Below are 15,000 nucleotides of genomic sequence, written 5' to 3' on the forward strand. Positions count from 1 at the left end.
CCCACTAGAGGGGCGCTGCGGAGGTTTTGTGCTTTTATCTGCAGAGAAGAGCTGATGACATGGATTAAACTCACAGCAATAAGAGAAACTCTGAGGCCCACAGAGGAACCAGATGATCTGGTTAAAATAATAAACAGAGCGAACATGAACGCATCTCGGCTGATAATCCAACCTCCAGGTACCTCAGCGTAACCCATGGCAACAATAAATAAATATGAACAACCCACTGTCAATGTTTGCTCTGGTTCTGGTTCTGGTGGAGTCCGGTGCGGAGACGCTAGTAGCTCTCCAGCGAATCGTCCCAGAATAAGCTCTGAACGTCCAGCATGGCGGCCAGCTCCAGCACCTGCTTCTGCAGCAGCACGCTCTCCACCGTGTCCGGCTTCGGCAGCTCCGGGTACGACTCCGGGAAGCTCCGGGATTCCTGCCAACAGAGGGCAGCGGTGAGCCCGACCGGAACCGACCGGAACCAGTGAGCAGGTCAGCTCATTGAAACAGCTGCTCTACTGCAGCGCCGCCTTTTAAACACTGAGTTCTGCAGCACGTCCTCAGGCTCAGGTTGTCAAAGTCAAGCTAGCATAGCTGACCTACTTCCTGCTCCCTCCTTATTTGCTTCAATTAAAACCTTTTCCTGACCTATTTGGTGTCTTAATGTTGACTATTAGTAGCAAAGCCCTGCGTTCACCTGTCATAAATCACATTTAGCTCATGTTGACAACCTGACAGCTAACGTCAATGCTAGTCATTGTCAGCGACATTTACAACTGAATCGGAGCATTTCACATCGATTCAGAATTCCCAGGTCAAGGAATTTGATTTTTCAGCACTTTTCTGTCTCCATAGAGAAGCATCGACTCACCCGGAACAGCTTATGTAGCCTCAGCGTCGCCGAGCAGAACACGAACCGGATCAGGAGCAGCCGCAGGAACTCGTCCCCGAAGAACTGCAGGAAGGCCTGATCTGCAGAGAGGAGGAGCGTGAGTTCCCCTCCGGTCGGATCGGACCCGATCGGACCCGATCGGACCTACCGATGCTCCGGGATCGGGTCAGCATCTGGCCGATGTCCCGGAACACCTTCCGAAGGAAGTCCTGCGCGCGCTCCCACAGGCCGCGCCGCACGCTGCTCAGGCCGCAGACGGAGGAGAAGCCCAGCAGAGGAGAGTAGAGGAAGAGCGTGAAGAGGCTGCCGCGCTGAGACTGATCTGGACCGGAACCAGAACCAGAGGGAGAACCGTGAGCACAGGGCCTGCAGAAGCCGGCAGCAGACCGAAGCAGAAACCCACCCTGGACGCTCTTTGGGTAAACGGTCGGGGAGAGCAGGCACACAAGCGGCTGGCCGAACAGGTTGGAGAAGTTCTGATGGGATCGAACACAGGAGGATTAAAACGGGCCCAGAAAGAACCAGAACCCGACCGGGACCAGCAGGTCCACCCCTTATAGGCGGTGCTGTTTGAGGAATCCACGATGATGAAGAGCGGCTTCCGGGTGAAAGGAAACAGATCTCCAGGATGAAGGCTGCGGCGGAAACAAGCATCAGAACCTGGTTCTGACCGGGAACCGGTCCAGTCTCCGTCACACTCACCAGTGCATCTCTTTCTGGGCCTGGTTCCTCTTCTGGACCGTCTCCCCGTTCACCACGTCCCTGTTGGTGTTGGTCAGAACGCCGCCGAAGTCATACGGACCTGCTGAGGTAAACGGACCCAACAGAACCAGATTTAATCCGGATCGCACCGAATTACCAGAACTCCAGATTAAGTCCAGGTTTAATCTGGAGTTTAAGTTCCTTCCATCCTGATGATCAGCTGGGAAACGGAATCTGTTTTTCTGTTCGGCTGCAGAAGATCTTAAAGGTATACACACCTTATACGGAGCTAAATTGGGGCCAAACAGTTTGCTAAAAAAAATTAATAAAAAAACAACAACCTGAAACTGAAAATTTCAGTTTATGGCAGTGATGGGCATAGAAGAAGCAACTTCTAGTCCGCTAACATCCGCTAACGTCGATGTTAGCGGATATTAGCGGACATTAGTCGATGTTAGTGGATTGTTAGCAGACGTTAGCAGATATTAGCGGACGTTAGCGGACATTAGCGGATGTTAGTGGATTGTTAGCAGACGTTAGGAGACATTAGCGGATGTTAGCTGATATTAGCGGACGTTAGCGGATATTAGCGGATGTTAGTGGATGTTAGTGGATTGTTAGCAGACGTTAGCAGATATTAGCGGACGTTAGCGGACATTAGCGGATGTTAGTGGATTGTTAGCAGACGTTAGGAGACATTAGCGGATGTTAGCTGATATTAGCGGACGTTAGCGGATATTAGCGGATGTTAGTGGATTGTTAGCAGATGTTAGGAGACATTAGGATGTGTTGATATTAGCGGATGTTAGTGGATTGTTAGCAGATATTAGCAGACGTTAGCAGAGGTTAGCGAATGACGCTCGAGCGTCACATTTCTGGGCGAACCAGAAACACAATACAAAGTTTGTAGACAGACAAAAATACAAAACTTTAACTATTTACATTAAAATTTGAATTGCATTAAAACCCATATCATTAATTATTTAAATTCACACATTACAGACACACCATAACTAAAATATGACCAACATCAGAAAAACACGAAACATGAGCCACCAGGTTTGTTTTACCTCAAAACTTGTCATTTGCACCAAGGACACATTCAAAATGGTTCTGACCCAGAAAAAGACCAAAAACTATTATTTATGGAGTTCAGATGAAATGTTTTCTAAATCTTAATCTGTGTTATAATGAATCTGTTCACTGCAGATTAATCTTAAGTGTAATTAACTGCTGGCTCAACTTTAGATATTATGTCTTGGTTTAAGAACGATTGTGTTGCACAACATTTAAGGCCATAATTTAGCTCCATACATAATCAATACATATAAGGTTTGATTATGAAAAGTCACATCTCAACACCTGCCCTGTAATTTGAACCTGTAAAATTCACCTGAGGGCAAACTAATCTGTAAGGAAACACCCTGATGCAGCATTAATCCCATCTGATAATCCCATCTGATAATCTCATCTGATAATCTCATCCGATTCGTCTTCAGCCTCCTGACCTGCAGACGTCCTCACAGACGTCCAGGTTTGAGGACAAGTCTTCCCTTCCTCCCTGTTCTGTATTTACGCTCCGACTTCCACACTGAAGATTGGTTTGTTTCCATCTGAATAATCCAGGATTATTGATCAGTTTATGATTAGTTTAACCTGTGGATGGTTTTTGTATCCACTGTGAATAAATAATATTTCATGTTTTAAGTGTTCAGGTTGTGGAAGGAGTGAGGAGGAAACAATGTGCTGCAGGTTTTACCTTCGTAGTCTAGATGTGTTGCTGGGAAAACGCCAGTAGCTGATAAATACACCAGCAGGACGCTGTTGGCAGGAAGCTCCTGCAAAGCACACAACAGAAACACTGGAGATGATCTGAAGCAGGGAGAAGAGGCAGGAAACCTGACCTCATCTGACTCAGAACATGAAGCTGCTCAGGTTGGTCAAGGTTTCCAGGCTGACCTTGAAGGAAGCCGACAGGAATGTGTAGAGCTGGCTGAAGGTCGGCTTGTACAGCAGGTACTTATGGGGGTTTTCTCTCTTGGCTGGTTTCTCACTGGGCTCCTGGAGGAAAACATCACCATCGTTATCATCATTAGTATTATCATTATCATCATTAATATTATCATTATTATTGTTATCATCATTATTATCATCATTAGTATTATCATTATTATCATCATCGTTATCATCATTAGTATTATCATTATTACCATCATTAGTATTATCATTATCATCATCATTATCATCATTAATATTATCATTATTATTGTTATCATCATTATCATCATTAGTATTATCATTATTATCATCATCGTTGTCATCATTAGTATTATCATTATTATTGTTATCAATATTATCATCATTAGTATTATCATTATTATCATCATCGTTATCATCATTAGTATTATCATTATTATTATCATCGTTATCATCATTAGTATTATCATTATTATCATCGTCGTTATCATCATTAGTATTATCATTGTTATCACCATCATTATCATCATAAGTATTATCATTATTATTGTTATCACCATCATTATCATCATAAGTATTATCATTATTATTGTTATCATCATTAGTATTATTATTGTTATCATCATCATCATCATTAGTATTATCATTATTATCATCATCATTATCATCATTAGTATTATCATTATTATCATCATCGTTATCATCATTAGTATTATCATTGTTATCACCATCATTATCATCATAAGCATCATAAGTATTATCATTATTATTGTTATCACCATCATTATCATCATAAGTATTATCATTATTATTGTTATCATCATTATCATCATTAGTATTATCATTATTATCATTAGTATTATCATTATTATCATCATCGTTATCATCATTAGTATTATCATTATCACCATCATTATCATCATAAGTATTATCATTATTATTGTTATCATCATTATCATCATTAGTATTATCATTATTATCATCATCATTATCATCATTAGTATTATCATTAGTATTATCATTATTATCATCATCGTTACCATCATTAGTATTATCATTATTATCATCATCATCATTAGTATTATCATTATTATCATCATCGTTATCATCATTAGTATTATCATTGTTATCACCATCATTATCATCATAAGTATTATCATTATTATTGTTATCATCATTATCATCATAAGTATTATCATTATTATTGTTATCATCATCATTATCATCATTAGTATTATCATTATTATCATCATTAGTATTATCATTATTATCACCATCATTATCATCATAAGTATTATCATTATTATTGTTATCAACATCATTATCATCATAAGTATTATCATTATTATTGTTATCATCATCATTATCATCATTAGTATTATCATTATTATCATCATAAGTATTATCATTATTATTGTTATCACCATCATTATCATCATAAGTATTATCATTATTATTGTTATCATCATCATTATCATCATTAGTATTATCATTATTATTATCATCATGGTTCAGGTGGAATTCCAGAACCGTCCTACATGGAACCCAGGAGCTTTGATTCAGAACTGATCATCTCTGATCTCCTTCTGTGAACTGATTGGTTTTTATCTGGATTTGAATTATTGATCTTCACAATATCAGAAAATCTGATGATGGCAATAATCCTGGTAAACCTTGTACCAGGATTATCGATCAGAAATATTCTGTTAGTTCCTCTCCAGAGAACAAACTCCGTGTGGAGTTCCTCAGGGCTCGGTTCTCACTAATCTAATTATGACACATTGACCAGCTGATGTCATGAAGGCAACATGACATCAGCTGGATGATGATGTCATAAAGACCAACCAGTTCAGTGAAGCCTTGATGTTGCCATGGAAACACTTCAGTTTGCAATCAGATTCATCAATATTTCAATGTGAAAGAAGAACCAATCAGGCGGCTGCAGCTTTTCACCGACTAAAACCAGGAAGCAGTTCACCTCAGAGCCTGCTTTAGGTCAGGTTCACCTGTAAAGGTCAAAGGTCATCCATTCCCACCTTTTGAGTTAGAATCGATGAACATTTTGTTTCTTCGCTGAACCTGTTTGAAACGCGTTGAGCCAGAAACCCACCAGCGTTGCCTGTTTGGCCGTCTGCGTTGCCAGGTTGACGGGTTCCCTCTCCAGAGCCTGCAGCATCCGGAACATGTCGACGGTCAACTCACTGAACTTCACCTGCAGGAAGCAGCAGCATTAGCAGCACAGACTGGATCCTTTTAACTCTCTGAACATGAGGGATCTTTGCTCCGTCATGTGGAGTTTAATGGATCACTTCTGATCATTTCTGATCACTTCTGATCACTTCTGATCATTTCTGATCACTTCTAATCATTTCTGATCACTTCTGATCACTTATGATCACTTCTGATCATTTCTGATCACTTCTGATCATTTCTGATCAATCTTCATGTTCAAATTGTGGAGGAAACTGTTTGTTTTTCTGATGAAAACCAAACTTGTTTCCAGTTTTGTTCCCGTCGTCGTGTGAAACGACTCAGATCCCAGCAGCTAACCAGCTGCCAAAGGAACCGAGTCCCATGTGGGTCTGGGCCCAGAGGTCAGCGGGTCAGAACCTGGTTGTTGCAGTTGCCAACGATCAGGGCGTCGGCGAGGACCAGCTGGCCGACCACCATGCCCTGCTCCAGCGGGGGAACGCTGCCGTCCTGCAGCCGGTTGCTGGTCACCAACACCGAGTTGTTGTCGTTCAGAACCACGGCCGGGTCGGCCTGTTCACACAAACAGAACACGGGGTAAACCCGACCGAGCCTGCCACGGTCAGAGGTCACCTGGGGTCAGAGGTTACCTCGATGAAAGCTGCCACTTCCTGCAGAACCAGGTTCCACTCCAGCTGGTCCTCCGTGTTGAAGCGCTGGGTGTAGTCTTCGATCTCCTCCGATAACTCCTGCAGACGGACCAAAGTTAGAAAACCTCGGACCGGAACCACAGAGCGGTCGCACCCTGACAGCATCCGGACCTTCACCAGAACTTTAACTAGGTCCATCTTGTTGAGCAGTAACAGACGACGATGTAGCGAGCGTAGTAGCGGAGCTTCTTCACCACCAGTTCAGGCCTGTTAAAGACGACAGACCATCAGAGCGACAGCAGACGGCGCCGCGGACCGGACCGGGCTGGGCCGGGCTGCACCGGGCCTGACCTGTCCTCCTTGTTGACCTGGTAGTAGTAGGAGCGCTGGCGGATGGCCGAGTAGAAGGAGAAGGCTTCGTTCAGGTAGCTGGTCTCTGAGGTCCGGAGGCTGCAGGACAAACATCAACACTTTCCATCTGCATCTGAGCCGCTAATGCACTAACAGCTAGGCTAATTCTCCATTTAGCGCCTTGCTAACTTTGAAGTCATTTAGCACACTTAGCTTCCCCTAGTTTAATTTAACCTGCTGATGTACTTGAACATGAAATGCTGTAGAAATTAAATGTGGAATGAGGGTTGGAGTTGTTCCAGGGCAGCTAAAGTTAACGTTTTAGCATTAGCTTCCTCTAAATGCTGTGTTGATGTACTGCTTTCGCGTTAGCGTAGCTAGCTTTGTAGCTAGCAGTGCTCTGCTGGTTTCTGACCAGTTAGTTTTTATGTTAATCTGCATCTTTAATCGTTTAGCTCTTGAAGCAGAAAATGTATTTTACTGTAAAACACAACACTGGGTTCATAAACACGTCCAGTTTACTTCTACTGGTTACACTGGAGCAACTGGAAGTACAGGGGTCAGACCACGGAGCCCTGAGGAACTCCTGGATTCTCCCGACCCGTTTCCGACCGAATCGAGGCGTTTGCAGACTCACTAGTAGTGGTAGTAGAGCTGCCCGATCTTGGAGGCGACCTCTCCGATCTGCCATCTCTTCAAGCCGTACCTCGTATCCAGAACCTGCCTGTCGACAGAAACAAACCCGTCATCTGAGGGAGAGGCTGCATGGGTTCCCTGAACCTCAGCAGGTGAGGCGGGACTCACCTGTGCTGCTGCTGGAACTTCCACAGCTTGGTGTAGACGTCGAAGGTCCGGCCGAAGTACGACTGCCCACTGCTTGTGTCCGTACTGAGGAAGGTCTCTGCAGCCGGGAGGAAGAGGAGGAGCGACAACGTGAAACCACATGAGGCAGTGTGGGGAACGCAGGAGGGAACAGTGTGGGGAACGATGCTGTAGGGAACAGTGTGGGGAACGATGCTGTAGGGAACAGTGTGGGGAACAATGCTGTAGGGAACAGTGTGGGGAACGATGCTGTAGGGAACAGTGTGGGGAACGATGCTGTAGGGAACAGTGTGGGGAACGATGCTGTAGGGAACAGTGTGGGGAACGATGCTGTAGGGAACAGTGTGGGGAACGATGCTGTAGGGAACAGTGTGGGGAACGATCAGGGCGTCGGTGAGGACGCCCTGATGCTGTAGGGAATGATTTAGGGAACGCTGTAGGGAATGCTGCAGCGTCCTCAGGCGGTTCTTTTGGATCTCTGTTCCCTCTCTGCCTGAAGGAACTTGGAGGAGACGACGTCAAGCTGCCGGGATTTGGATCGGAGCGTCGCAGCGTCTCTCCACTCCGGAGGAATCCTACTCCACTTTCCACTGCAGCTCATCAACGTTTTTGCTCAGCTCCCTGGAGGCTGAGATCTGGACTTTAACTAGGCCACTGATTCCCAAGTTGTGGGTTGGCGGTTCCGTTGGTGACCCAGTTTGACCCAAAGCCCAGAGGGACTCCAGTGTCTCTTCTTTCAATGTCCTGACCTTGACCTGCTAATCCTCATTAACAGTTCACCTTCAGTAATAAAACCAGATTTTAGAGTTTTTACTTCCCAGGTGAATAAAAACTAATTATGAATCTGGTTTATAGCTCAGATTTTCATGTATTTCTTGTCTTTGTGATGGGAATAATTAATAATCCTGCTGATAAAAACCTTCATATGAACCAACGCTGACTTATTTGATCACATTATTGTTTTATTAAAATGACTAAACTAAAACATCGTCTTTTCAAACCAACTGTGTAAAACTGAATGTTGCTTGGATTATTGGTTTTTTATTATTATGTTTTCACTTTTTATTGTCACTTCAAGGTGAAGCAGCTCCCTGTGGTTCTGAGTGAATGGGTCGGCTTGGCGCCCCGCTGCTGTGTCAGATCCTGGGAAGAAGGACGCCCCGCCCCGCCTCACCCGGCCCGCCTCGCCCCGCCCCGCCCCGCCTCGCCTCGTCCCGCCCCGCCTCGCCTCGTCCCGCCCCGCCTCGCCCCGCCCGCCTCGCCTTGTCCCGCCTCGCCCCGCCCCGCCCCGCCTCGCCCCGCCTCACCTCGCCCGCCCCGCCCCGCCCCGCCTCGCCCCGCCCCGCCCCGCCTCGCCCCGCCCCGCCCCGCCTGGCCCGGCCCTCCCCGCGTTTCCGTGAGATCAGCTGTGATTTCGGCGCACAGCCTGCTGGCTAATCCCTAATTTCTTCTCACACTAGAATCAGAAGCTTCTCATTCAGGAGTTTCACTGGGATGATTAAATCAAACCTCCCTGATGTGATGAAGACACGATTGGCTCCTCCAGGCTTCCTGGAGGAGCCAATCAGGAGCCGGGATGCTGGACGTACCTGAGCCCATTGAACAGCTGCTTGGATTTATCCAGCAGGTAGCAGAAGTCGGTGACGGTTTTCCGCTCTCCTAGAGGAATATCATCCTCAGTCTCAGCTCCAGTCATGACGTTTCACACCTGAGAACCAACAGGAAGCAGAAATATTATAAACAGGAATGAATGGAAACAAGATGGATCAAAATCAAGAGTCAATATCTGATGTTAATTCACCTCAATGATGTTTTACATCCTGACTTTATTTCACAAAAATGTAATGTATTATTAACTAGAGGGTAATTTATCCTGAATATTAAATAAAGGAGCATTGAAGAATATCATCTGCTAAAACCTTTCAATATCACTTTATTGATCCCAAAATGAAAACTTTGTCCAAGCAACACAAAAAGTTTCTAACCAGATAGAAACTCCATGATTCAATCAGCAGAAGCAGGTCAGACGTTAACCTGCCGCCGGCTCTCCAGGTGTCCTAGTTAAATCACGTGGCGACCGTTTTTAGGCCGACCCAGATTCCCTCCAATCAAGCCAGACGGGCGGCGGCCATGATGAGCTCCTGTTGCCGTGGCGACTGACTGGACCAGAACTTTAAAACGGTTCTGATGTCGGTCCAAAGACACTGGATCAGCAGAACCGGAACCAGAACCAGAACCAGCAGTCATTAACAGATCCATCTGGAACTGATTCAGTTGTGGGGACGCTCTGGTCCCAGTTGGGGGGACGCTCTGGTCCCAGTTGGGGGGACGCTCTGGTCTCAGTTGGGGGAACGCTCTGGTCCCAGTTGGGGGGGACGCTCTGGTCTCAGTTGGGGGAACGCTCTGGTCCCAGTTGGAGGGGACGCTCTGGTCTCAGTTGTGGGGACGCTCTGGTCCCAGTTGGGGGGACGCTCTGGTCTCAGTTGGGGGAACGCTCTGGTCCCAGTTGGGGGGGACGCTCTGGTCTCAGTTGGGGGAACGCTCTGGTCCCAGTTGGAGGGGACGCTCTGGTCTCAGTTGTGGGGACGCTTTGGTCCCAGTTGGGGGGGACGCTCTGGTCTCAGTTGGGGGAACGCTCTGGTCCCAGTTGGAGGGGACGCTCTGGTCCCAGTTGGGGAAACGCTCTGGTCCCAGTTGGGGGAACGCTCTGGTCCCAGTTGGGGAAACGCTCTGGTCCCAGTTGGAGGGGATGCTCTGGTCCCAGTTGGGGGAACGCTCTGGTCCCAGTTGGGGAAACGCTCTGGTCCCAGTTGGGGGGACGCTCTGGTCCCAGTTGGGGAAACGCTCTGGTCCCAGTTGGGGGGGACGCTCTGGTCCCAGTTGGGGGGGACGCTCTGGTCCCAGTTGGGGGGACGCTCTGGTCCCAGTTGGAGGGGACGCTCTGGTCCCAGTTGTGGGGACGCTCTGGTCCCAGTTGGGGGGAACGCTCTGGTCCCAGTTGGGGGGACGTTCTGGTCCCAGTTGGAGGGGACGCTCTGGTCCCAGTTGGGGGGACGCTCTGGTCCCAGTTGGAGGGGACGCTCTGGTCCCAGTTGGGGGAACGCTCTGGTCCCAGTTGGGGGGACGCTCTGGTCCCAGTTGGGGAAACGCTCTGGTCCCAGTTGGGGGGGACGCTCTGGTCCCAGTTGGGGGGGACGCTCTGGTCCCAGTTGGGGGGGACACTCTGGTCCAAGTTGGGGAAACGCTCTGGTCCCAGTTGGGGAAACGCTCTGGTCCCAGTTGGGGGGGACGCTCTGGTCCCAGTTGGGGGGGACGCTCTGGTCCCAGTTGGGGAGACGCTCTGGTCCCAGTTGGGGAAACGCTCTGGTCCCAGTTGGGGAAACGCTCTGGTCCCAGTTGGGGGGGACGCTCTGGTCCCAGTTTGGGGGGATGCTCTGGTCCCAGTTGGGGGGACGCTCTGGTCCCAGTTGGAGGGGACGCTCTGGTCCCAGTTGGGGGGACGCTCTGGTCCCAGTTGGGGGGGACGCTCTGGTCCCAGTTGGAGGGGACGCTCTGGTCCCAGTTGGGGGCGACGCTCTGGTCCCAGTTGGAGGGGACGCTCTGGTCCCAGTTGGGGGGACGCTCTGGTCCCAGTTGGAGGGGACGCTCTGGTCCCAGTTGGGGAAACGCTCTGGTCCCAGTTGGGGGGGACGCTCTGGTCCCAGTTGGGGGGGACGCTCTGGTCCCAGTTGGGGGGGACACTCTGGTCCAAGTTGGGGAAACGCTCTGGTCCCAGTTGGGGAAACGCTCTGGTCCCAGTTGGGGGGGACGCTCTGGTCCCAGTTGGGGGGGACGCTCTGGTCCCAGTTGGGGACGCTCTGGTCCCAGTTGGGGAAACGCTCTGGTCCCAGTTGGGGAAACGCTCTGGTCCCAGTTGGGGGGACGCTCTGGTCCCAGTTTGGGGGGATGCTCTGGTCCCAGTTGGGGGGGACGCTCTGGTCCCAGTTGGAGGGGACGCTCTGGTCCCAGTTGGGGGGACGCTCTGGTCCCAGTTGGGGGGGCGCTCTGGTCCCAGTTGGAGGGGACGCTCTGGTCCCAGTTGGGGGCGACGCTCTGGTCCCAGTTGGAGGGGACGCTCTGGTCCCAGTTGGGGGGGACGCTCTGGTCCCAGTTGGGGGGGACGCTCTGGTCCCAGTTGGGGGGGACGCTCTGGTCCCAGTTGGGGAAACGCTCTGGTCCCAGTTGGGGGGGACGCTCTGGTCCCAGTTGAGGGGACGCTCTGGTCCCAGTTGGGGGGACTCTGTGGTCCCAGTTGGGGAAACGCTCTGGTCCCAGTTGGAGGGGACGCTCTGGTCCCAGTTGGGGGAAACGCTCTGGTCCCAGTTGGGGAAACGCTCTGGTCCCAGTTGGAGGGGACGCTCTGGTCCCAGTTGGAGGGGACGCTCTGGTCCCAGTTGGGGGGGACGCTCTGGTCCCAGTTGGGGAAACGCTCTGGTCCCAGTTGGGGGGGACGCTCTGGTCCCAGTTGAGGGGACGCTCTGGTCCCAGTTGGGGGGACTCTGTGGTCCCAGTTGGGGAAACGCTCTGGTCCCAGTTGGAGGGGACGCTCTGGTCCCAGTTGGGGGAAACGCTCTGGTCCCAGTTGGGGAAACGCTCTGGTCCCAGTTGGGGAAACGCTCTGGTCCCAGTTGGAGGGGACGCTCTGGTCCCAGTTGGGGGGGACGCTCTGGTCCCAATTGGGGGGATGCTCTGGTCCCAGTTGGGGGGGACGCTCTGGTCCCAGTTGGAGGGGACGCTCTGGTCCCAGTTGGGGGGGATGCTCTGGTCCCAGTTGGGGGGACGCTCTGGTCCCAGTTGGGGGAACGCTCTGGTCCCAGTTGGGGGGGACGCTCTGGTCCCAGTTGGGGAAACGCTCTGGTCCCAGTTGGGGGGGACGCTCTGGTCCCAGTTGGGGGGGACGCTCTGGTCCCAGTTGGAGGGGACGCTCTGGTCCCAGTTGGGGGGATGCTCTGGTCCCAGTTGGGGGGACGCTCTGGTCCCAGTTGGGGAAACGCTCTGGTCCCAGTTGGGGGGGACGCTCTGGTCCCAGTTGGGGGGACGCTCTGGTCCCAGTGGGACGAGTGTCACGAATAATTTATGAACTTTATTTGTTATATTTATCATTTTATTCCAAAAGCTTAATAATCTTCAATTCTTGTGTTTAGTTTCTGATCGTGTTTGACAATAAATCTAAAGTAAATTATTTTAATAATTTTATTCCAGTTTGTACTATATTGGAAAACTATTAAATATTTAATATAATAAAGAACCAAACTAGACCTGACTTTACGCTCTGGTCTAGAAAATAAAACCTAAGATATTTTGGGAAAAAATTTTAAAAATCTGATTATAATCGATTTTTGACAGAAATTTTTCTCCAGTTTTTATTTTAATCAAGTCCAAATAAATACAAGCTGGGAAACAAGATGGCGGCTGCCAGCAACCAGCGAAACCAAGGAGTTCACTGCTGGAAACAATCCAGATTTTTCAAAAATGTCATCTTTAGAAACAGAGAATTTGATGAATCTGAATATTGGATTAACCCCCAAGCTTTGCTTCTGACAACCCAACGAGACCAGAACATCAGGCTCTGGAGGGGAACCACCGGGCCTCCAGTTCTCCCAGTCCACTGGTGCTGTCCCAGTCCTCCCAGCAGCCCTAACCCTCAACATGTCAGGATGAATCTCATCCAGCCCGGTGCCACTGGGAGGACGAGACCTGACCTTGAACTGACCTTTCAACCCACACCCCCTTTTCTCTATCTTCTCTTCACTGTCCAACATCCTGGGACAAAATGTTCCTCCCATCATGAATAACTGTTTCCATATTTTACAGTGAGTCGTAACTGATACTGAATACTAACCATGTAGCATAGCTATGCTAATGCTAGCAAAGCCAGACTTCTGAAGATGCACTGCGACACAGACAGCTACAGGAGCGACAACCAACTACAGATCCCTGCAGGTCAATAAACTCAGAATGAATTCAACTGGATAGAAGAAACAAATCCTGACGTCTAAATGAATCTACAGGAAACAGATCATTAAAATACAGAATCATATTCAGAAAACCTCTCAGCAAATTACAAAACCCAGAAAAGGAGCATTTTCATCTTTTCTGCATGAGAACCAGCCTGAACTCAACTTCCTGAGGAAAAACCGGTGAAACTCTATACGTCACCGTGACGTCACTATCTGACAGTCCGATCACTAATCAATCAGAATCAACAGATGCTGTTAATGTGGCGTTTGGTCATGAAGTGATGCTGCGAGGCATTAAGGGAACTAAGCAAAGATATGAAGTATCGGCAATAATCATCAGCCATAACAGTATTAATATCGATATCAGTATCGGCCCAACATGGTTCGTCCCAACCGATTATTGATTATCTAACAGTTTATATTCTAAGGTTAAATTCTGATTTGGTTTCCTTCCTGAATTAAATGCAAAACAAAACAATTACTTCAAAATATTTAGCTCGTTTTTGCACGAAGGTGAAAAATTTGACAAAAACGGTGAGATTTGTCTTTATTTTAAGGTAAAGGTCACCATCACAAGCTTTGAAGTGATTCCCTCATTGAGTGAAGCTGAAGGGAACCAGAGGTTCAAACTGTTCCCGTCAGGATGCGGGTCGTTCCGGACGGGAACCTGAGCTTCAAACCGAACCGGGTCCGAACCGGGTCCGAACCTCTGGAGCCGCTCGGCCCGGTTCCCTCTCACCTCTGCAGCCGAAGATGAGGATGAGGATGAGGATGGCGGTGAAGAGCCGCGGAGACGCGCCTGGTCTCGGTTCGGTCCAGAAAAGCCCCGAGCAGAACCCGGACTCACTAACATCCCACTGGGTCGCAGACCCGGCCGGACCGCCTGGAGCCGCCGAGACAGAGGCTCTGGGAGTGGGGAGGAATCCGGAGGACGGCCGCTGCGCTGCGGCTCCGCTGCTAGCTGCTTCCGGGTCAAACCCTCCACAATAAGAGCCTCACACACAAAGGTTCTGACGCCGAAATTAAAACATAAAAACTTAAAACATGAAAACTGGAACGTGATCAAAATGCCTTATTAATTTCAGTAATTCAGTTCTTTTGGACCCATTGGTTTGGTTCTGGTTCCGTCTGACTGGACTTTATTATGGATTTAGTTCCCGTTAGTTCCCACTGTTTCTCATCTTCATGGGGTCAAAGTGACAAAACACAAAACATTCATAACACCATTGAGACAATGACATAAAATATGCACAAGATAATCAAACATCAGATTTGATCAATTCCACAGATGATATTAGGAAACAACATTTAACTTCAGTGCAGTTTTAAAACAAAGTGTTTAAATGTTTGGAGGTAAATTATTCCATCCTTAAATTGCTTTGTAGAAACAGATTTGGATTTAAATCCGTCCTGAGGATCAGATCCTATA

At 48.5% G+C, this 15,000-nt stretch overlaps 1 protein-coding gene across 1 annotated transcript; it reads right to left on the reverse strand.

Moving 5' to 3' along the window:
- Positions 1-46: 46 nt before the first annotated feature.
- Positions 47-14,518, reverse strand: LOC129354288 (protein SCAI-like). Its single transcript, XM_055023790.1, is given in 19 exon segments — positions 47-424; positions 860-960; positions 1,029-1,202; positions 1,284-1,358; positions 1,436-1,515; positions 1,583-1,682; positions 3,342-3,420; positions 3,542-3,643; positions 5,670-5,771; positions 6,170-6,322; positions 6,400-6,498; positions 6,571-6,611; positions 6,614-6,666; positions 6,751-6,849; positions 7,388-7,474; positions 7,555-7,619; positions 7,621-7,651; positions 9,162-9,280; positions 14,311-14,518. Coding segments are annotated over 18 exon segments (1,695 nt in total). The 5' UTR covers positions 9,269-9,280; positions 14,311-14,518; the 3' UTR covers positions 47-277.
- Between the last annotated feature and the right edge of the window lie 482 nt (positions 14,519-15,000).

This window comes from Poeciliopsis prolifica, unplaced genomic scaffold, assembly GCF_027474105.1.
Source record: "Poeciliopsis prolifica strain line A6 unplaced genomic scaffold, Auburn_PproV2 SCAFFOLD107, whole genome shotgun sequence".
Taxonomy (NCBI): domain Eukaryota; kingdom Metazoa; phylum Chordata; class Actinopteri; order Cyprinodontiformes; family Poeciliidae; genus Poeciliopsis; species Poeciliopsis prolifica.